The sequence below is a fragment of the Macaca thibetana genome, chromosome 8, assembly GCF_024542745.1.
Source record: "Macaca thibetana thibetana isolate TM-01 chromosome 8, ASM2454274v1, whole genome shotgun sequence".
NCBI lineage: Eukaryota > Metazoa > Chordata > Mammalia > Primates > Cercopithecidae > Macaca > Macaca thibetana.
This window is the reverse complement of record NC_065585.1, coordinates 97060532-97083597: the sequence shown is the minus strand read 5'-3', so window position 1 is coordinate 97083597 and position 23066 is coordinate 97060532. Positions and strand designations below refer to the sequence as shown.

The 23066-nt window shown below is 43.0% G+C and overlaps 1 protein-coding gene across 12 annotated transcripts in view; it reads left to right on the top strand.

The window, feature by feature from the left end:
- The window catches only part of SPIDR (scaffold protein involved in DNA repair), a 480217-nt gene that overhangs the window by 442643 nt on the left and 14508 nt on the right, over positions 1-23066 (top strand). For all 12 annotated transcript variants that reach the window (XM_050800368.1, XM_050800369.1, XM_050800370.1 and 9 more), the window contains 2 exons: positions 19915-20125; positions 20743-20895. In XM_050800368.1, coding sequence (XP_050656325.1) covers positions 19915-20125; positions 20743-20895 — 364 coding nt within the window. The remainder of the gene's footprint in view (positions 1-19914; positions 20126-20742; positions 20896-23066) is intronic.

The following is a 23066-nucleotide window of genomic DNA, read 5'->3' as shown; positions in this document are numbered from 1 at the left end:
CTCTCTCTCTCTCAATCTCTCAGCCCCTCTCTCTCTCTCTCTCTCACACACACACACATGCACACACACACACACACGGTGTTAGAGGTTTGTGAAAGGTCAGTCTCCTTTGGAAATTAATAGATTGCCAAAACAGAAAAGCGTTTTTAAAGTCCAGTTAAGTATGCCCCATATACTGAAGTGGCAGTAAATCCATTCCTTTTACAGGTGCGGACTATCAGCCAGTGTGCTAAGCACTGGGGTGTAAGACACCCAAGTACAACCCTGTCCCCAAAGCTTCTCAGCCCAGTAATTTTCATTCTTTCCTGACACTTAGGCAGGTTGAAGAAAGGAAAGAGATGCAGAAACCTCATTTATGTGGTGGAAATGGTAATCTCAGAATTGAGCTCAGCTACTTCTGGGAACTTTTAGAGCCTTTGAAACTGAAAGCCCTCCCATCCCACCTCCATGGTCCCTATGAGGCCTCAGCCTATTCTAGGGAGCAGCGGCCTAGAGGAGCTTGCTATCAATCAGCTAGGAGTAGAGGAGGGAAGGAGACCTGCTTGCCAGTTTGAATGCATTCACTACATTCTGCAAGAAACCTCTGCTGGCCCTTACCTTATGGAGGAATATCCATGTAGATCTGATCATCCAAGAGGGATTGAGAACATCCTATTTGTTAAACTCTTATCTACTCATAGGCAGTGTGCACTGGGTGCATCTGCCATGGTGCAGGAGAGAGTGAGTGCCCCACACATTGCCTCCTTGAGGGTGTGTATGAGTGGAGCAAACCAGGCCCCAGATGCCTGCACTCACCTGGGCTGTCAGTGGATCACCAGCTACCAGCCAGGCCAGAATACCCAGGAATTGCCCAGCAAGGAGTCTCAAGGGAGGGCAGGAGGCTGGCACCTCAGCCAGCAACCTCGGCCAGGTGCCCCAGTGCACCTTGAGTCAGGGGACAGTGGTGTGGGTGGCACCAGGGGCTGTCTTCTAATCATACTATGCCTGGTTATCAAGATCTGACACTCACACCCCTCAGTTTTCTTTTTGCTGATGAAATATGCTAAAGCACACCCAGACACCTTGTGCCATTTCCCCTTACATGCTTGTTATGAATCTCTACAAAGCATTCATGCTTGCATATAACCCAATTCAGCTGCCTGGTTTTGGAGCCTTTCTCTTCCGCTTAAGTTATTCAGAGTTATTTTCTGTTGTGCATTTATTTTGAACAAAGTCTTTGCATTTCTCTGATCATTCTTAGTGGAAGAACAAGAGAGTGACTAAAAGAATATGTTTCTTAACTTCTAGTCAAGTTCTTGATGAGTTGCATATATACGAGTATCATTAAATCATTGTTATCACAAGCATGTTTAATCAGCTCCTCTTCCATCTGCATCAGGAGTAGTGGGCAGACTGTTTCTGTAAAGAGCCAGATAGTCAATATTTTAGGCTTCTTGGGTTGTATGGTTTTCATAGCAACTACTCAGCTCCACCTTGCAGTGCAAAAGCAGCCATGTTGTCGTTCACAAATGAATGAGCAGGGCTGTGTTTCAGAAACCTTTATTTACAGACACCAAAATTTGAATTTAACTTAATTTTTACTTGTCACAAAATATTCTTATGGTTTTTTTAACCATTTAAAAATGTAAGAACCTTGAATAAATATAAAAACCACGCTTAGCTTACAGGCCACACATAAGCAGGGGGCAGGCTGGATTAGCCCACAGGCCTTGGTTTGCTCACGTTCTTCAGGTGCTGAGCATGGCTGGAGGACACAGGAACTGTGACGCAGGAAAAAAAAACAACCCTTGTGTCTCCTGGCATCCTGTAGGTTGTACTGAATGTGCAGTGTGGTGTGTGTCAGGGAGAGGAGACAGGGAGGGCCATCTACTGACAGCCACCGAGTAGGGTGCAAGCTTGTTACCTAAGGATGCCATAGGTGCTGTGCAAGAACACAGCGCTGGTACATATGATCATCATATGAAAGAACTTTAAGGCTTTATCTCAATTTAATTTTTACATTTCAGATGTAAGGAGTGTGCTTTAGGTGATATGCTAGTAACTGTCAATTGCCTTTCCTTTCCTTCTCTGCAGGAAGTGTGTGTGTTTCTGCAGCTTAACCTGTGGATTATCTAGTGCTTGCCAACGCATAGAGTGTTGCCCACAGAAAGGAAATCAGAGGGCTGAGTTGTGAATATAAATGAACCACATTTAGCTCTTTATTTTTTATTATCAATACTTCACCTTTAATTTCTGTGAGAGATTTGTCAGATTTTCCAACCATTCTCGTGTATATATCATTTTAGCAGCAATAGTGTCACTGTTCTTAATTCCAAGTGGAGGAGACCAAGGCTAGGCCTGGTATCTGCTATCTCTGATACACACAACCAAACCCAGGTGGAGCCTGGCATGGGTTTCCTAACTCTTACTCAGCCCAGTGTCCCATGGTGCTTCCTGACTCCACAGTCCTTCAGTTACCTGGAGCCCTGGGGGTGGAGCAGGGACGCAACACACCCCTACCCCCAACCACATGCTGGCTGAGCTTGTGCAGGTGCTTCACCACATTGTCTCATGTCCTTGTCTGTCAAATGGGTGTGACATTCTCTCACCATATTGGATTGTTCTAGGATGAATTTAGGAGTTTTAAAATACCCTTTTTCGTTTGTTTTCTCTTCATCTGTTCCCCTTTTCATCATTTGACAGCTGATCAGTGCCTCTCATGAAGAATTAGAGAATGACTGACATGAGTCCCTCAGTGGTACTCCCTGTGAGCACCCCAGTGTCCGGCTCAGCAGATAGGAGGATAGGGCTCCCAGCAAGGATGAGGCAGGGCATGTACTATGTCTCATACTTTCCAAGCCTGAGGAGACCTAAGACTGCCTTCACTTTCCTCTGCTCACCTTGAGAAGGGTCAGTGTGTGTGGGGATGCCCTTGACATCTGGCACATTCCTGCTCTTCTGGGTCATGGGCCAGGCGGTGGCTCTCTGTGAAGGTGCCATTCACCCACAGGGAGAATGCTGTCCTCATAGCAGCCACGTGGCAGTTGCAGCTCACACTCATGCCCATGGCCCTCTGGCTGAGACTGAGGTTGAAAGTAAAGAAAGCAGATGTCAAAATGCTTGCACCAAAACCAGTTGGAGGGGAACTCTGGGGCAGAGAAAGACCAAGAGTGAAGCAGGTCATCCAGCTTGCCTTGTGAAGGAGTCCTCCCTCAGGGAAGTAGAGAAGATATGTTAATCACCTCCTATCCAAAAAACAGCCTCCCACCAGTGCAAGTGCAGCTTTCAGTGAGCATGACTTCCAGTGGGCATGTATGCCTAGGAATCAGTGGTCCTGTAGCCACAAAACAGTCAAAGACCTGGAACCCAATGGAACAGGTTCCATGATCCACTGAAATTCTGTCTCCTGTAGTCTGCTTTTGTAAAAGAATCACCAGAAACCAGCTGTCTCAAGAAGGAATTGAAATAAGCTGAGTCCTGGGGCCAGTCCGTAGTGAAGCCAGTGGCCTGCATCCTTGGCAGTGAGAGTTGACTTTCAGAATGGCACCATGAGTCACTGCTGGAACTCGAGCCATAAAAACAGACCTAGACTAGGTGTGGTGGCTCACACCTGTCATCCTAGCACTTTGAGAGGCTGAGGCTTAGAGGATCTCTTGAGGCTAGGAGTTCCAGACCAGCCTGGGCAACAAAGCACAACCCCATCTCTACAAAAAAATAAAAAATTAGCCAGGCATGGTGCTGCATACCTATCATCTCAGCTACTTGGGAGGCTGACGTGGGAGGATCCTGTGAGCCCAGGAGGTTGCTGCAGTGAGCTGTGATTGTACAACTGCACTCCAGCCTGGGTGACAGAGTAAGACCTTGTCTCAAAAAAAAAAAAAAAAAAAACAGATTCAGTTGTATTTATATTACACTAAAGACTAAGTCATGAAGGTGAAAAAGATAGTTTTCATATTTAACTTTTATTTTGTAATAATTATAGTTTCACAGTAGATTGCAAAGAAATATACCGGGGGGTCTGGTGCACCCCTCCACCCCCATGTTAATATCCCACACCCACAGTAACCACAGTAAAAACCAAAACCAGCTGGGCGCAGTGGCTCATGCCTGTAATCCCAGCACTTTGGGAGGCTAAGGCAGGCGGATCACAAGGTCAGGAGATCAAAACCATCCTGGCTAATGGTCCTGGCTAATTTTTAGTGGAAACCCTGTCTCCACTAAAAATACAAAAAAAGTAGCTGGGCAAGCGCCTGTAGTCCCAGCTACTTGGGAGGCTGAGGCAGGAGAATGGCGTGAACCTGGGAGGCAGAGCTTGCAGTGAGCCAAGATCACGCCACTGCACTCCAGTCTGGGCAACAGAGTGAGACTCCGTCTCAACAACAACAACAAAGAAAAAAAAAACAAGAAACTGACACAGGCACAATCCATGGAGCACATTCAGGTTTCAACATCCTTGTGTGCACTCTGTGTGTTTGTGTGTGTGTGTGCGCTTCTGTGCAGTTTTGTCACATGTACAGCCTTGCATCACCATCACTGCAGTCAGAATCCTCTGCTGTGCCATCACCACCGATTCCCGTGTTGCCCTTTATAGCCACGTCGATCGTTTTTTCATCCCTACCACGGCAACCACTCACGTGTTCTCTGTCATTATAATTATGTTGTTTTATGGTTGTTACATAACTAGAACCATGCAATATATATCTGTATTAGTTTCCTAGGATTATCATATAAAGTTCCAAAAACTAGATAGCTTAAAACAATAGAAATGTATTCTCTCACACTTCTGGAGGCCAGAGGTCTGAAATCAAGGTGTTAGCAGTGGCCAGGCACAATGGCTCACACCTGTAATCTCAGCACTTTGGGAGGCTGAGGCAGGAGGATCACTTGAGGCCAGGAGCCCGAGACCACCTTGGCCAACATAGTGAGGCTCCATCTCTATTTAAATTGTTTTTTAGGCCCGGTGCTGTGGCTCACACCTGTAATACCAGCACTTTGGGAGGCTGAGGCAGGTAGATCATCTGAGGTCAGGAATTGGAGATCAGCCTATCCAACATGGTGAAACCCCATCTCTACTAAAACTACAAAAAATTAGCTGGGTATGGTGGTGCATGCCTGTAGTCCCAGCTACTTGGGAGGCTGAGGCAGGAGAGGCAGAGGCTGAAGTAAGCCAAGATCGCTCCATTGCACTCCAGCCTGGGTGACAGAGTGAGACTCTGTCTAAAAACAAAACAAAAAAAAATCATTAAAGAAATACAAGGTGTTGGCCGGGCGTGGTGGCTTACGCCTGTAATCCCAGCACTTTGGGAGGCCGAGGCGAGCGGATCACAAGGTCAGGACATCGAGACCACGGTGAAACCCCGTCTCTACTAAAAATACAAAAAATTAGCCGGGCGCGGTGGCGGGCGCCTGTAGTCCCAGCTACTCAGCAGGCTGAGGCAGGAGAATGGCATGAACCCGGGAGGCGGAGCTTGCAGTGAGCCGAGATCGCGCCACTGCACTCCAGCCTGGATGACAGCGCGAGACTCCGTCTCAAAAAAAAAAAAAAAAAAGAAATACAAGGTGTTGGCTAACAGCATTATCTAGAGATTCATCCAAAGGACAAATAATGTTGAACATCTTTTCATGTTTTTACTTGCCATCCATATGTCCTCTTTGGTAAAATGCCTGTTCACATCTTTTGCCCATTGTCTAATTGGATTGCTTGTTTGTTGGTTTATTGTTGAGTCTTTAAAGTTATTTCTATTTTCTAAATACAAAACCTTTGTCAGATATAGGATTTGCAAATATTTTCTCAGGATTTCTAAATTGTATTTTCACCCTTTTAATGATTTTTTAACATAGTTTTTAATTTTGATACAGTCAGATTTACCAAATTTTTTTCTTACAGATCACAGTTTTGTTGTCAAGTCTAAGAGAAATCAAGTCTCTTTGCCTATCATCAGTCCCAAAGTTATTCTTTTGTGTTCTTTTCTAGAAAATTTAATTTTACACTTTACCTTCCAAGTCCATGATGCATTTGGAGTTGGGTTTTGTATAAGGTGCATGGCTTAGGTCAAGGTTAATTTTTTCACCTTTGGATATCCATTCATTCCAGCACCATTTGTTGATAGATCATCCTTCCTCCATTAATTTGCTGTTGCACCTTTGTCAAAAATTAATTGGGCGTATTTGTGTGGGAGAGATCTACTTTTTCCTGATAAATTTGCACTGGTAATATTTTTGCCTAATTACTAGCATTATAGGTGTCTATATCATCTATGCTTAAATACTTTTCCTGGGGTGGGCGTGGTGGCTTATGCCTGTAATCCCAGCACTTTGGGAGGCCGAGGCAGGTGGATCAGCTGAGGTCAGGAGTTTGAGACCAGCCTGGCCACTATGATGAAACCCCGTCTCTACAAAAATACAAAAATTAGCCAGGCATGATGGCAGGTGCCTGTAATCCCAGCTGCCCAGGAAGCTGAGGCTGGAGAATCACTTGAACCCAGGAGGAGGAGGTTGCAGTGAGCTGAGATTGTGCGACTACACTCCAGCCTGGGCGACAGAGTGAGACTCTGTCTCAAAAAAAAAAAAAAAAAAAAAAAAAAAAAAACTTTTCCTGATTACATAGGGCTATAAAAATTTTTATTAGAGTTTTTTCTTTTAGAGCAGTTTTAGGTTCCCAACAAAATTGAGAGGAAGGTACAGAGATTTTTCCATACACTTTCTACTCCCACACATGCACAGCCTCCCCATTATCAACATCCCTACCAGGGCGGCACATTGCTTACAACTAATCAGCCTGTATTGACACATCATACTCACCCAGAGTCCACAGTTTACATAAGGGTTCACTCTTGGTGGTGTAATTTTATGGGCTTGCACAAATATGTAATGACATGTATCTACCATCATAGTATCATATGGAGCTAAACACCTGTGCTCCACCTGTTTATTCCCCCTCTCCACAAATCCCTGGCAAACATTCTTATTTTTACCGTCTCCATAGTTTTGCCTTTTCGGAATGTTGTATACAGTTGGAATCTTACAATCTGTAGCCTTTCAGATGGACTTCCTTCACTTAATAATATGAATTTAAGTTTCCATGACTTTTCATGGCTAGATAGCCCATTTCCTTTTGAGCACTGAATAATGTTCCATGTCTGGATGTACCACATAGTTCAGTTTAGTTATTCATTCACCTACTGAAGGACATCTTGGTTGCTTCCGGGTTTTGGCAATTATGAATAAGAAGACTTTTTATTTTTTATTTATTTATTTATTTATTTATTTTTGAGACAGAGTCTAACTCTGTTACCCAGGTTGGAATGCAATGGCATAATCTTGGCTCACTGCAACCTCTGCCTCCCGGGTTCAAGAGATTTTCTTACCTCAGCCTCTCGAGTAGCTGGGATTACAGGCATCTGCCACTACGCCCAGCTAATTTTTATTTGTTTTTTGAGACGGAGTCTCTCTGTGTCGCCCAGGCTGGAGTGCAGTGGCGCAACCTTGGCTCACTGCAACCTCCACCTCCCAGGTTCAAGCAGTTCTCGTCTCCACCTCCCAAGTAGCTGGAATTACAGGCACGCACCACCATGCCGGCTAATTTTTGTATTTTTAGTAGAGACAGGGTTTCACAGTGTTGGCCAGGCTGGTTTCAAACTCCTGACCTCAGGTGATTCACCCACCTCTGCCTCCTAAAGTGCTGGCATTACAGGTGTAAGCCACGGCGCCCAGCCTAATTTTTGTATTTTTCAGTGGAGATGGGGTTTTACCATGTTGGCCAGGCTGGTCTCGAACTCCTGACCTCAAGTGATCTGCCCGCCTCTGTCTCCCAAAGTGCTGGGATTACAGGCCTGAGCCACCGTGCCCGGACAGAGAAGAAATCTATTTTTTATAAACTTTTAGCAATGTAGTGGTAGAACTGCTTTAATTAGTTACTGATGTCTTTTTCCAGATGATTTTATTGTTACTGACTTTGTTCATAACTCCAATAGTAGAGATAATTTTGTAGTTAATTTCAAAGGAGATTAGAACATTTTGGTTCATTAATAGATTGAAAGAGAGACCACTGGCCAAATCCAGAGTATTTACAAAAGCATCTAAAATTTTTGGACATTGTCAGAACTTCCAACCTCAGATAATCTTACAGAAATCTTTGCCCTTCCTGAAATATTCACCAATTTTTTTTTTTTTTTTTTTTTTTTTTTTTTTTTGAGATGCTCTGTCACTCAGGCTGGAGTGCAGTGGTATGATCTTCGCACACTGCAACCTCCACCTACTGGGTTCAAGCAATTCTCATGCCTCAGCCTCCAGAGGATCTGGGATTACAGGCGTGCACCATCAGGCCTAGCTAATTTTTATATTTTTAGTAGAGATGGGGTTTCACCACATTGGCCAGGCTGCTCTCGAACTCCTGACCTCAAGTGATGCACCCGCCTGGGCCTCCCAGAGTGCTGGGATTACCACGCCTGGCCAGAGAAGAAATCTATTTTTAATAAAATTTTAGCAGTGTAGTGGTAGTACTGCTTTATTTTTTTAGATATAAAACATTTATTAAAAGATAGTAAATAAAATAACAAATGAACAGATCTTTTGAAAAAAGCCATTCACGTAAAAATGGACAATCTACAAAGATGAAAGCATGATAAAATGCATACAGTTGTAAAACAAAGTTCCAAGTTTTCAATGGCAATAAAATATAAATAATTTACTTATTATTCCAAGCTTCTTTGAAAAAGCACAACGTAGCTAGGTTAGAAATATTGCTAAAACTTACTTTCAAGTACATTAGTTGGGTATCATGTATCCCAATTATAGAAGTGAATACATGCTTGTGAAAATCTATTAAAAACATGAAAGTGAGAAAGATAGTATGACATAGATAACTCCATCACCCAAAGATAAGCACTGCTAAAATACACATATAAATTCTCGTTTGTTTGTAAGGGTCCTCTCTGCCTCATTTTTCAAAGAACACTATTCCTCATTTCTTTTTAAAAAACAGGTATGCCATCATATTTTTCTACCCACCCATCCTTCTTCCATGTAGCAACATTCTCATATAATGAAAATCCAAGATATTTTTACCAAAAGTTTAAGGTGAGATGGGAAACTGTTGTGTGTTTCTTTCTTCTTCGATAAAAATGTGATGCCTGCTGGGCGCGGTGGCTCACGCCTGCAATCCCAGCACTTTGGGAGGCCGAGGCAGGTAGATGACGAGGTCAGGAGATTGAGAACATCCTGGTCAACATGGTGAAACCCCTTCTCCACCAAACATACAAAAATTAGCGGGGCGTGGTGGTGAGTTCCTGTATTCCCAGCCACTCAGGAGGCTGAGGCGCAGGAGAACTGCCCGAATCAGAGTCTGACGTTGCAGTGAGCCGAGATCGCGCCACTGCACTCCAACCTGGCGACAGAGTGAGACTCCGTCTCAAAAAAAAAGGAAAGAAAAGAAAAGAAAAACAGATAGTAGTGCCTTAGGTGTTTTGTGTTTTTGGTTTTTTTTGAGACGGAGTGCCACTCTGTTGCCCAGGCCGTCTCAGCTCACTACAACCTCCACCTCCTGGGTCCACGCCATTCTCCTGCCTCAGCCTCCCGAGCAGCTGGGACTACAGGTGCCCGCCACCACCCCCTGCCAATTTTTTGTATTTTTAGCAGAGACTGGGTTCCACCACATCAGCCAGGATAGTCAGGATCTCCTGACCTCGCAATCCACCCGCCTCGACCTCCCAAATTGCTGGGACTGCACGTGTGAACCGCACCTGGCCGCCTTAGGTGATTTTTAAAAATAACCTGACTCTTGACTATTTTTCAAATGTAATGGAAATTCAGAGTTGTCCAAAATAACCAACAGAGGTGTAGAATAACATGCTGTTTTGCTTTATAAGTAAGTCTACTCACTTAGGATATTTCATGAGAAAACGTTTTCTGTATTGCCATCTATTTTTAGATAAAAACTTTTTTGAAATATTCTATTAAAAGGTTACAGAAAAGAATAATCAGCTTTGCAATCTGATTGCAACAAGAGAATGTACTATTATATATACAATAACTAGAAAAATAAACTTTCATGGTATGTTTTTTAAATGCTTAATTCAAACTAATACTATACTGGTAGGATTATCAATAAGAACTCTTAAATAAGGCCAGGTACCGTGGCTCATTCCTGTAATCCCAGCAGTTTGGGAGGCTGAGGCAGGTGGATTGATTGAGCTCAGGAGTTCAAGACCAGCCTGGCCAAAATAGAAAAATCCCATCTCTGCAAGAAATACAAAAATTAGCCAGATGTGGTGCTGTGCTCCTGTAGTCCCAGTTACTTGGGAGGCTAAGGCAGAATTGCTTGAGCCCAGGAGGCAGGGGTTGCAGTGAGCTGAAATTGCACCATTGCACTCTAGCCTGGGGGACAGAGTGAGACCCTGTCTGAGAAAAAAAAAAAAAAAGAAAAAACTCTTAAATATTTTTAACATTTTCTAAAACTGGCTAAAAGAAAGCAAGCATTCTTTAAATTAGCAGATCAGTAGCAGAAAAAGTATTGCACTCCAAAATCTCAGCTGCAAGATAAATACAAACTCAGGTTACAAATCAATAGTGTCTCAATATGTATGAAGTTACATTGATGAAAATTTCACATAACACTAAATGGCAGAAAAGCTCATGCAGTCATCCAGACTCTAATATCACCTTATATATTAAGGAGTCATCCAACTTGAGACACCAGAATTTTGATTCTGTAAATATCTCTGAGTGACCATCTACATTTCCAGCTTTATCATACTCCATTTTCCCCATCAAAGCTTTTGTTTTTATTAAGCCCAAGAAGAATAAGACAAAATGAAGAAAAATGGGTATGTGGTACACAGATCCCTCTAGGTGACACAAGAATTGACATGTCTGACTCAGAGAACATATTCAATAAATAACTGTTTATTAAATGAAAAAAAAAGCCATAAGAACAATAGTCAGAATTGAGGTAAAGTAGGTGGCCTGCATTTAAAAAATAGTTTCCCTAATCTTTCTACCGCTTCAAGCATCACTTGGATCAACACATTTTTTTTTGTTGCAAACTCCTGATACAAAGCCATTGATTATTCCCTGCTCACTGGTTGTAAGAAAAAGAAGGGGATATTAAATTTAGTGAAAACAACAACTGGTTGAAAAGAACCTCAGTGAATAGATCTCACTGGAAGAGAAAAGAAGTTTATATGTTGGACCCCACACTTGGCTTCAACCCGTAAGTGCGTTCTCTTTATTTCATTTCTCCTTTAAAATCGCTGCTTATGCTTAATGGTTAATAATAATAGAAATGGCTAACAATTGCCACACTTACTACTCCCCTGAATGTCTTCAGCCTCTTATTCAGAAGTTTCACATAACATCTAGTCAATATAAAGGGAATAATAAGCTGCGATTAAAAGTAATATAAAGCCATTGATACCTTTTTGTTGTACTGTATTAAGTAATTTTAGATTAAACTCTTATACCTTCCCACTATTTTTTTTTATTATACTTTATGTTCTAAGGTATATGTGCACAACGTGCAGGTTTGTTACATATGTATACATGTGCCATGTTGGTGTGCTGCACCCATTAACTCGTCATTTACATTAGGTGTATCTCCTAATGCTATTCCTCCCCGCTCCCCTAACCCCACAACAGGCCCCGGTGTGTGATGTTCCTCTTCCTGTGTCCAGGTGTTCTCATTGTTCAATTCCCACCTATGAGTGAGAACATGTGGTGTTTGGTTTTCTGTTCTTGTGATACTTTCCTGAGAGGGATGGTTTCTAGCTGCATCCATGTCCCTACAAAGGACACAAACTCATCCTTTTTTATGGCTGCATAGTATTCCATGGTGTATATGTGCCACATTTTCTTAATCCAGTCTGTCACTGATGGAGATTTGGGTTGATTCCAAGTCTTTGCTATTGTGAATAGTGCTGCAGTAAACATACATGTGCATGTGTCTTTATAGCAGCATGACTTATAATCCTCTGGGTATATCCCCAGTAATGGAATGGCTGGGTCAAATGGTATTTCTAGTTCTAGATCCTTGAGGAATCGCCACACTGTTTTCCACAATGGTTGCACTAGTTTACAGTCCCACCAACAGTGTAAAAGTGTTCCCTTTTCTCCACATCCTCTCCAGCACCTGTTTCCTGATTTTTTAATGATTGCCATTCTAACTGGTGTGAGATGGTATCTCATTGTGGTTTTGATTTGCATTTCTCTGATGGCGAGTGATGATGAGCATTTTTTCATGTGTCTGTTGGCTGTATGAATGTCTTCTTTTGAGAAGTGTCTGCTCATATCCTTTGCCCACTTTTTGATGGAGTTGTTTGTTTTTTTCTTGTAAATTTGATTGAGTTCTTTATAGGTTCTGGATATTAGCCCTTTGTCAGATGAGTAGATTGCAAAAATGTTCTCCCATTCTGTAGGTTGCCTGTTCACTCTGATGGTAGTTTCTTTTGCTGTGCAGAAGGTCTTTAGTTTAATTAGATCCCATTTGTCAATTTTGGCTTTTGTTGCCATTGCTTTTGGTGTTTTAGACATGAAGTCCTTGCCCACGCCTATGTCCTGAATGGTATTCCCTAGGTTTTCTTCTAGGGTTTTTATGGTTTTAGGTCTGACATTTAAGTCTCTAATCCATCTTGAACTGATTTTCATATAAGGAGTAAAGAAAGGATCCAGTTTCAGCTTTCTACTTATGGCTAGCCAATTTTCCCAGCACCATTTATTAAATAGGGAATCCTTTCCCCCTTTCTTGTTTTTATCAGGTTTGTCAAAGATCAGATGGCTGTAGATGTGTGGTATTATTTCTGAGGGCTCTGTTCTGTTCCATTGGTCTATATCTCTGTTTTGGTGCCAGTACCATGCTGTTTTGGTTACTGTAGCCTTGTAGTATAGTCTGAAGTCAGGTAGCATGATGCCTCCAGCTTTGTTCTTTTGGCTTAGGATTGTCTTGGAGATGCGGGCTCTTTTTTGGTTCCATATGAACTTTAAAGCAGTTTTTTCCAATTCTGTGAAGAAAGTCATTGGTAGCTTAATGGGGATGGCATTGAATCTATAAATTACCTTGGGCAGTATGGCCATTTTCACAATATTGATTCTTCCTATCCATGAGCATGGTATGTTCTTCCATTTGTTTGTGTCCTCTTTTATTTCACTGAGCAGTGGTTTGTAGTTCTCCTTGAAGAGGTCCTTTACATCCCTTGTAAGTTGGATTCCTAGGTCTTTTATTCTCTTTGAAACTATTGTGAATGGGAGTTCATTCATGATTTGGCTCTCTGTTTGTCTGTTACTGGTGTATAAGAATGCTTGTGATTTTTGCACATTGGTTTTGTATCCTGAGACTACCCTTGATTTCTTTCTCTTACCTGACTGCCCTAGCCAGAACTTCCAACACTGTGTTGAATAGGAGTGGTGAGAGAGGGCATTCCTGTCTTGTGCCAGTTTTCAAAGGGAATGCTTCCAGTTTTTGTCCATTCAGGATGATATTGGCTGTGGGTTTGTCATAAATAGCTCTTATTATTTTGAGATACGACCATCAATACCAAATTTATTGAGAGTTTTTAGCATGAAGGGCTGTTGAATTTTGTCAAAGGCCTTTTCTGCATCCGTTGAGATAATCATGTGGTTTTTGTCTTTGGTCGCATTTATTGATTTGCGTATGTTGAACCAGCCTTGCATCCGAGGGATGAAGCCCACTTGATCGTGGTGGATAAGCTTTTTGATGTGCTGCTGGATTCGGTTTGCCAGTATTTTTTTGCATCGATGTTCATCAGGGATATTGGTCTAAAATTCTCTTTTTTTGTTGTATCTCTGTCAGGCTTTGGTATCAGGGTGATGTTGACCTTGTAAAATGAGTTAGGGAGGATTCCCTCTTTTTCTATTGATTGGAATAGTTTCAGAAGGAATGGTACCAGTTCCTCCTTGTACCTCTGGTAGAATTCGGCTGTGAATCCGTCTGGTCCTGGACTTTTTTTGGTTGGTAGGTCATTAATTATTGCCTCCATTTCAGAGCCTGCTATTGGTCTCTTCAGGGATTCAACTTCTTCCTGATTTAGTCTTGGGAGAGTGTAAGTGTCCAGGAAATTATCCATTTCTTCTAGCTTTTCTAGTTTATTAGCGTAGAGGTGTTTATAGTATTCTCTGATGGTAGTTTGTATTTCTGTGGGGTCAGTGGTGATACCCCCTTTATCATTTTTTTATTGCGTCTATTTGATTCTTTTCTTTTTTCTTCTTTATTAGTCTTGCTAGCGGTCTCTCAATTGTGTTGATCTTTTCAAAAAACCAACTCCTGGATTTGTTGTTTTTTTGGAGGGTTTTTTGTGTCTCTATCTCCTTCAGTTCTGCTCCAATCTTAGTTATTTCTTGCCTTCTGCTAGCTTTTGAATGTGTTTGCTCTTGCTTCTCTAGTTCTTTTAGTTGTGATGTTAGGGTGTCAATTTTAGATCTTTCCTGCTTTCTCTTGTGGGCATTTAGTGCTATAAATTTCCCTCTACACACTGCTTTAAATGTGTCCCAGAGATTCTGGTATGTTGTATCTTTGTTCTCATTGGTTTCAGAGAACATCTTTATTTCTGCCTTCATTTCATTATGTACCCAGTAGTCATTCAGGAGCAGGTTGTTCAGTTTCCATGTCATTGAGCAGTTTTGATTGAGTTTCTTAATCCTGAGTTCTAGTTTGATTGCCCTGTGGTCTGAGAGACAGTTTGTTATACTTTCTGTTCTTTTACATTTGCTGAGGAGTGCTTTACTTCCAACTATGTGGTCAATTTTGGAATAAGTGCGATGTGGTGCTGAGAAGAATGTATAGTCTGTTGATTTGGGGTGGAGAGTTCTGTAGATGTTTAATAGATCTGCTTGGTGCAGAGCTGAGTTCAATTCCTGGATTTCCCTCTTGACTTTCTGTGTCGTTGATCTGTCTAATGTTGACAGTGGGGTGTTAAAGTCTCCCATTATTATTGTATGGGAGTCTAAGTCTCTTTGTAAGTCTCTAAGGACTTGCTTTATGAATCTGAGTGCTCCTATATTGGGTGCATAAATATTTAGGATAGTTAGCTCTTCCTGATGAATTGATCCCTTTACCATTATGTAATGGCCTTCTTTGTCTCTTTTGATCTTTGATGGTTTAAAGTCTGTTTTATCAGAGACTAGGATTGCAACCCTGCTTTTTTTTGTTCTCCATTTGCTTGGTAGATCTTCCTCCATCTCTTTATTTTGAGCCTATGTGTATCTCTGCATGTGAGATGGGTCTCTTGAATACAGCAAACTGATGGGTCTTGACTCTTTATCCAGTTTGCCAGTCTATGTCTTTTAATTGGCGCATTTAGCCCATTTACCTTTAAGGTTAACATTGTGATGTGTGAGCTTGATCCTGTCATTATGATGTTAGCTGGTTATTTTGCTCATTAGTTGATGCAGTCTCTTCCTAGCATTGATGGTCTTTACATTTCGGCATGTTTTTGCAGTGGCTGGTACCGGTCGTTCCTTTCCATGTTTAGTGCTTCCCTCAGGAGCTCTTGTAGGGCAGGCCTGGTGGTGACAAAATCTCTCAGCATTTGCTTTTCTGTAAAGGATTTTATTTCTCCTTCACTTATGAAACTTAGTTTGGTTGGATATGAAATTCTGGGTTTAAAATTCTTTTCTTTAAGCATGTTGAATATTGGCCCCCACTCTCTTCTGACTTGTAGAGTTTCTGCCGAGAGATCCGCTGTTAGTCTGATGGGCTTCCCTTTGTGGGTAACCCGACCTTTCTCTCTGGCTGCCCTTAACATTTTTTCCTTCATTTCAACTTTGGTGAATCTGATAATTATGTGTGTTGGAGTTGCTCTTCTCGAGGAGTATCTTTGTGGTGGTCTCTGCATTTCCCGATTTTGAATGTTGGCCTGCCTTGCTAGGTTGGGGAAGTTCTCCTGGATAATATCCTGCAGAGTGTTTTCCAACTTGGTTCCATTCTCCCTGTCACTTTCAGGTACAACAGTCAGATGTAGTTTGGTCTTTTCACATAGTCCCATATTTCTTGGAGGTTTTGTTCATTTCTTTTTACTCTTTTTTCTCTAAACTTCTCTTCTCACTTCATTTCATTCTTTTGATCTTCAGTCATGGATACTCTTTCTTCCAGTTGATCGAGTCAGTTACTGAAGCTTGTGCATTTGTCACGTAGTTCACATGTCATGGTTTTCATCTCTATCAGGTCATTTAAGGACTTCTCTACATTGGTTATTCTAGTTAGGCATTTGTCAAATCTTTTTTCAAGGTTTTTAGTTTCTTTGCACTGGGTTCGTAATTCCTCCTTTAGCTCGTAGAAGTTTGATTGTCTGAAGCCTTCTTCTCTCAACTTGTCAAAGTCATTCTCCATCCAGCTTTGTTCCATTGCTGGTGAGGAGCTGTGTTCCTTTGGAGGGGAGAGGCACTCTGATTTTTAAAATTTCCAGCTTTTCTGCACTGCTTTTTCCCCATCTTTGTGGTTTTATCTACCTTTGGTCTTTGATGATGGTGACGTACAGATGGGGTTTTGGTGTGGATGTCCTTTCTGTTTATTATTTTTCCTTCTAACAGTCAGGACCCTCAGCTGCAGGTCTGTTGGAGTTTGCTCTAGGTCCACTCCAGACCCTGTTTGCCTGGGTATCAGCAGCAGAGGCTGCAGAAGAGTGAATATTGCTGAACAGCAAATGTTGCTGTCTGATTGTTCCTCTGGAAGCTTTGTCTCAGAGGTGTACCTGGCCATGGGAAGTGTGAGGTGTCAGTCTGCCCCTAGTGGGGGATGCCTCCCAGTTAGGCTACTCAGGGGTCAGGGACCCACTTGAGCAGGCAGTCTGTCCGTTCTTAGATCTCAAACTCTGTGCTGGGAGAACCTCTGCTCTCTTCAAAGCTGTCAGAGAGGGACATTTACATCTGCAGAGGTTTCTGCTGCCTTTTGTTTAGCTATGCCCTGTCCCCAGAGGTGGAGTCTACAGAGGCAGGCAGGCCTCCTTGAGCTGCAGTGGGCTCCACCCAGTTCAAGCTTCCCAGCCGCTTTCTTTACCTACTTAAGCCTCAGCAATGGTGGGCGCCCTTCTCCCAGCCTTGCTGCCACCTTGCAGTTCGATCTCAGATTGCTATGCTAGCAATGAGGGAGGCTCTGTGGGTGTGGGACCCTCCAGGCCAGGCGCAGGATATAATCTCCTGGTGTGCTGTTTGCTAAGACCCTTGGTAAAGTGCAGTATTAGGGTGTGAGTGACCCGATTTTCCAGGTGTTGTGTTTCACGGTTTCCCTTGTCTAGTAAAGGGAATTCCTTTCTCCGTTGTGCTTCCCGGGTGAGGCGGTGGCTCGCCCTGCTTTGACTCTCACTCATTGGGCTACGCCCACTGTCCTACACCCACTGTCCAACACGCCCCAGTGAGATGAACCCGGTACCTCAGTTGGAAATGCAGAAATCACCCATCTTCTGTGTCGCTCACACTGGGAGTTGGAGGCTGGAGCTGTTCCTATTCGGCCATCTTGGCACCGACTATCTACCTTCCCCGGTAATACTGCTTTAATTAGTTACTGATGTCTTTTTCCAGATGATTTTATTGTTACTGACTTTGTTCATAACCCCAGTAGTAGAGAGAATTTCATAGTTAATTTCAAAGGAGATTAGAACATTTTGGTTCATTAATAGATTGAAAGAGAGACCACTGGCCAAATCCAGAATATTTACAAAGAGCATCTAAAATCTTTGAAGGATGTCAGAACTCCCACCCTAGATAACCTTATAGAAATCTTTGCCCTTCCTGAAATATTCACCAATTCTTTTTTTTTTTTGAGATGGAGTTTTGCTCTTGTTGCCCAGGCTGGAGTGCAATGGTGCGATCTCAGCTCACCACAACCTCTGCCTCCCGGGTTCAAGCAGCCTTCCTCAGCCTCCCAAGTAGCTGGGATTACAGGCATGCCCCACCACACCTGGCTAATTTTGTGTTTTTAGTAGAGACAGGGTTTCTCCATGTTGGTCAGGCTGGTCTTCAACTCCCAACCTCAGATAATCCGCCTGCCTTGGCCTCCCAAAGTGCTGGGATTGCAGGCGTGAGCCACCATGCTTGGCCCACTAATTGTTTTAATTTTTTTTTTCTTTGAGAAGGTGGTCTTGCTCTGTCATCTAGGCTGTAGTGCAATGGTGCAATCACAGCTCACTGCAACATTGACCTCTTGGGCCCAAACAATTCTCCTACCTCAGCCTCCCAAGTAGCTGGGACTACAGGTACTTGCCACCACACCCAGCTTTATTTTTTGTAGAGATGGGGTCTCACTATATAGCCAGGTTTCAAACTCCTGAGCTCAAGTAATCCTCCCACCTCAGCCTCCCAAGTTGCTGGGATTACAGGCGTGAGCCACTGTGCCCAGCCCACTTATTAAATATCAGTATGGACCAATGAATTCATCTTTTATTCAGCAAGTTATATCTATTACTGTTCATTTTGATGTTCAGTTTTACCATATTTAAGCTGGCTCCTGTGTCCTTTGGACACATGCCCATCATTCTTTGAGTACCTCCTTATTTTCTGACACAGAAAGATGTGTCATGATTAATCTTTTGCTATCTGTGCTCTGGAATCAGCCATCTTTTCAAGAAGTTCTGGTTGATTTTAATGGATATGGTTTTTTGTTTTTGGTTTTTTTTAGTTTTAGTTTCAGTTTTTCAGAGATGGCATCTTGCAGAGATGGCATGTTTACTAAGCTGAAATGCAGTGGCTATTCACAGGCATGATCTTGGTGTACCACAGCCTCAAACTCCTGAGCTCAAGCAATCCTCTCACCTCAGCCTCCCAAGTAGCTGAGACTGCTCCTGAGTTGCTTATGCCACTGTGCCTGGTTAAGAATGGTATTTAGAAGCCAAGATCCAGGTTCTAGGTGGGCTTCCTGCTATTGGGATATCATTGCCTCTATGCCCTCTCAGTGGACAGAGGAAGGAAATGTGTGTGTATATTCATCCACATACACACATACACAACTGTATCTACTTCTATATTTCTATCTATCTAAAATCATGATTTCATACCAATACTTCCAACTCTAGAGCATTACCACAGAATTTATTCTAAGTTTTGCTATTTCTATATGTATAACTCCCTTCTCCAACAGCAAGAAGCTTGGCTTCAGTTTCCTCAATATTACTTATTCATATTTCCTGTATGTAATCAACCTCCTGACAATGTAGGCCACCTCCTTCACCCCAACCCCCAGCTACACACCACACAAGTGACCTTCTCTGCCCAGTCCTGTTAACCAGCCATGTGGAATCCTCAGCCTGACCACACTGTGCCAGCAACACCAGCTGAACCTCCAACTAGCCACATCCTCAGGCCCTGGCCCTGCTGACCATCTTTGGCCCCATTTGTGTCTACTGAGTCCTAAGCCCTGACCAAAAGGAAGGGGCAGAATACCAGTTTAATGGAAATTGAAAAGGCATTACAAGTTTGGAAGATAAGAAAAAGATGAAAAAATATAGAAGGAAAGAAGAAAAGAAAATAATAAAACCTATTGCAGATGCAACAAATATGTGACACCAGCTTTATACAAAGGCCCCGTACAAAGTCTGAGGGCAAGTAAGATCTGTTCCTAACCCTCAGGAAACTTACAACTGCCCAGAAAGAATAATATGTATGTACTAGACAGGAAACAATGTTGTAATTAACATTGTAAGTATATGAGCAGAGGACCAGGAGGAAAAGAACAGTGGATTCAGCCTGAAGATGTCGGGGGACAAATGGAATGCTGCCAGGGAAGGGTGGCCTGTTCCCAATCAAGGAAGCCTTTAACCAGGTGCAAAGTCGAGGCACCCAGGGCACATGGGGCTAGTGACCAAGATGTGCAAAATCTAGTGTATGTTTTAAAGTGTTTTTGAAATAATATCTTAAATTGTTAGTATAACTTTTGCTTTTAAATGCTTTTAAAACATTTTTTGATATAATAATCTTTATTGTGTCTTCAAATTATAGCTGAAGAGTCTGCTTCTTCTGGAGCAAAGGGAGATCTGGCTGCTGGTAACCGATGTCACTCTGCAAACGCAGGAGGAGAGTGACCCCAAGCTCCCCAAAACCCTGCTTGTCTATGTGGCCCCCTTGTGTGTGCTGGGCTCTGAAGTCCTGGAGGCACTCGCTGGGGCTGCCCCTCACAGCCTCTTCTTCAAGGACGCTCTCCGTGACCAGGGTGTGCTTGCTTCTCCACAGCTTTGATACAGAGGCGACTGATCGGTGCCCATAGAGTAGCTCTTGTGACTTCTGGATGCCTCCATGTTGCTTGGACGCTGCCAGCACCTTCGCGGAGCCCATCACAGACATGGCCCATGTACCAGCCTCCAGCTTTCACTGACCCTGTAGCGGCTACCTGGGCAGAACTAGCTCCATGGAGATGGCTGTTGCTCACTCCAGAATTGTCTGCTGGTGGCACCCTGTACTGCTGCAGAATCCACAAACAAACCAAAAGCTAGAATATTATAAATGCATATACTTAGATCAGCCATCCCCTTTTTCCAGGATCAAACTAAAATCCTGCCTAAGCTATCTTTTTAAATTTTTATCGAGTCATAATTCACATACCACATAATTTACCGTTTGTGGATTGACTTGACTCTCACATTTGAGTGCTTCTTTAGCTTAGCTCATGGGGTTTGGGAATGTGTACACACAATGCATGTGCTGCTGGACACAGTCCCATAACTACACCTTCACATGCATGACTCGAGGGGTAGCAAAGGAGACTGCCATTATGAGCATAATTCACTTTTTCTTCAAGGCTTCAGTAACCTGAAGTGTCTCTGTCGGCAGGTCGGATTGTCTGTGCTGAACGGACTGTCGTCTTGCTTCAGAAACCCCTTTTGAGTATGGTCTCTGGTGCAAGTTCCTGTGAGCTGCCTGATCCGGTGATGCTTGACAGTCTGGACTCTGCCACACCTGTCAACTCCATCTGCAGTGTTCAAGGTAGGCAGCCGTCTCACAGGAATTGGTGTTTATACTTTCTTAACTATTATACTTTATATTCATTTACTCATTTATTCAACAAGTATTTGTGGAGTGCCTGCCAAGTTCCAGACACTGGATACATAAAGAACAAAAGCAGAAATTGTTCTTGCTATCAAACTCGATTCTGCACAGAAGGAGGTGAATCAGATGAACACAGACAGGCCTATCCTCAGGCTCTGAGTGCTCTAGCCGCTGATACCTGCGCCCACATCTTAGTGGGGAGCTCAGGGAAGGCTTCCCAAAGACAGGAGCCTCAAGCTGAGCTCTGAAGCATAGATGAGACTACTTAGGTCAGGGATGGAGCAGAAGGAACATTCCTGGGAAGAAAGCAGGACTTCGTAAGGCCACTGGCATGAGAAAGCTGCTGAGCAGGCGTGTCCAGAAAGAGGCAGGACAGGCAGCCAGATGGGGGTGGGACTAAGCTGAGGCTGGTGGGCCCACCAGGCTGGTGGTGTCAGGAGTGTGCTTTGTCATTGGTACAGGCAGCCTGGTCTGATGTCCTCCCTGCAGAGCAGAGTGGAGGGGCTGGATGGCATTGGGGGCAGCGGTAGAGAAGGAAATTCAAGGGTGGACTTAGGGAAATCGGCAGGTTAAGTGATGAATTGGGCATAGATGGAGGCAGAAGATATATCTGACGACCTCTGAGCTCCTGGCTCAGATAAGGTGATGGTAGTGCTGTTCATTAAGTAGGATGTGGCAGGCAAGGTCAGCTTTAAGGGGACACTCTCAGTTCTGTCAGGAGAGTTTACATGTTTTGCATACATCTGAGATGTTTCAGCAGCTGGTTAGATATGCGAGTCTGGAGCTGAAAACAGCATTAATATTTTCTCTTTTTTAACTTTATAAAACTTAGTACTAAAAGTCATACATGGCTAGTGGAACTAGTGAAAAATAAATGAAGAGAAAGTTAACAGCCCGCCCTCTGTCCCCGGCTTTCTGCTGCACTGGCGCATCCAGGAGACACAGCTGCCCGCCTTGAGGGGGTGTGCGTGCTTGCACATCAGATGATTTACTGCACATTATTCTGCCACTTGCTTCTCTGTAGCAGGAATATCTGTCCAGGTGGGGAGAGAGATCCAACTCAAGAAGTTAATAGTTGCATAGCATCCCCTCATATGAATAAACTCTCCCTCCACTCATGGACATCCAGGATCTCTCGTGTTTTTGCAGTTATTAAACAAGACTGTAATAAACATTCTTGGACATTGATCCTTAACTGATTTCTGTAAAGGAGGATTTCAGCAGTTTGGGGTTCATGGAGATTTTTAAACAACTTTATTGAGCTATAACTCAGTAATACCCTATAATTCACTCCTTTAAAGTGTTTTTAGTATTCACAGAATTGTGCAAACATCACTACAATCTAATTTTAGAACAAAAACCCACACCTATTATCATTCACGCCCCATTACCACCCACCCTCCCACACCCTAGTCTTAGGAAACCACCAATCTACTATTTGTTTCTATGAAATTTGCCTGTTCTGTTTTTGGGGCGGGGGGGTTGTTTCTGTTTTTGTTTTTGTTTTTTTTGTTTTGAGATGGAGTCTCTCTCTGTCACTCAGTGACATGCAGTGGCATGATCTCTGCTCACTGCAAGCTCCGCCTCCTGGGTTCACGCCATTCTTCTGCCTCAGCCTCCCGAGTAGGTGGGACTACAGGCGCCCGCCACCATCCCGGCTAATTTTTTTTGTATTTTTAGTAGAGACGGGGTTTCACCATGTTAGCCAGGATAGTCTCAATCTCCTGACCTCATGAGCCACCCGCTTCGGCCTCCCAAAGTGCTGGGATTACAGGCGTAAGCCACTGTGCCCAGCCAATTACTGCAACTTTTAAGTCTTGAAGTTGGGTACTGTCAGTTTTCCAACTTTGTTCTTGTTCTTCAATATTGTCTTGGCTATTCTAGGTCATTTTGCCTCTCCATATAAACTTTAGAATCAATTTGTTGATATCCACAAAATAACTTGATAAGATTTTGATTGGGATAGTGTTGAGTCTGTAGATCAGGTGGGGAAAAACTGACATGTTAATACTACAGCCTTCTTATCCATGAACATGGAATATCTCTGTGTTTATTTATATCTTCTTTGATATCTTTCGGAAGAGTTTTTTAGTTTTCCTCATACAGAT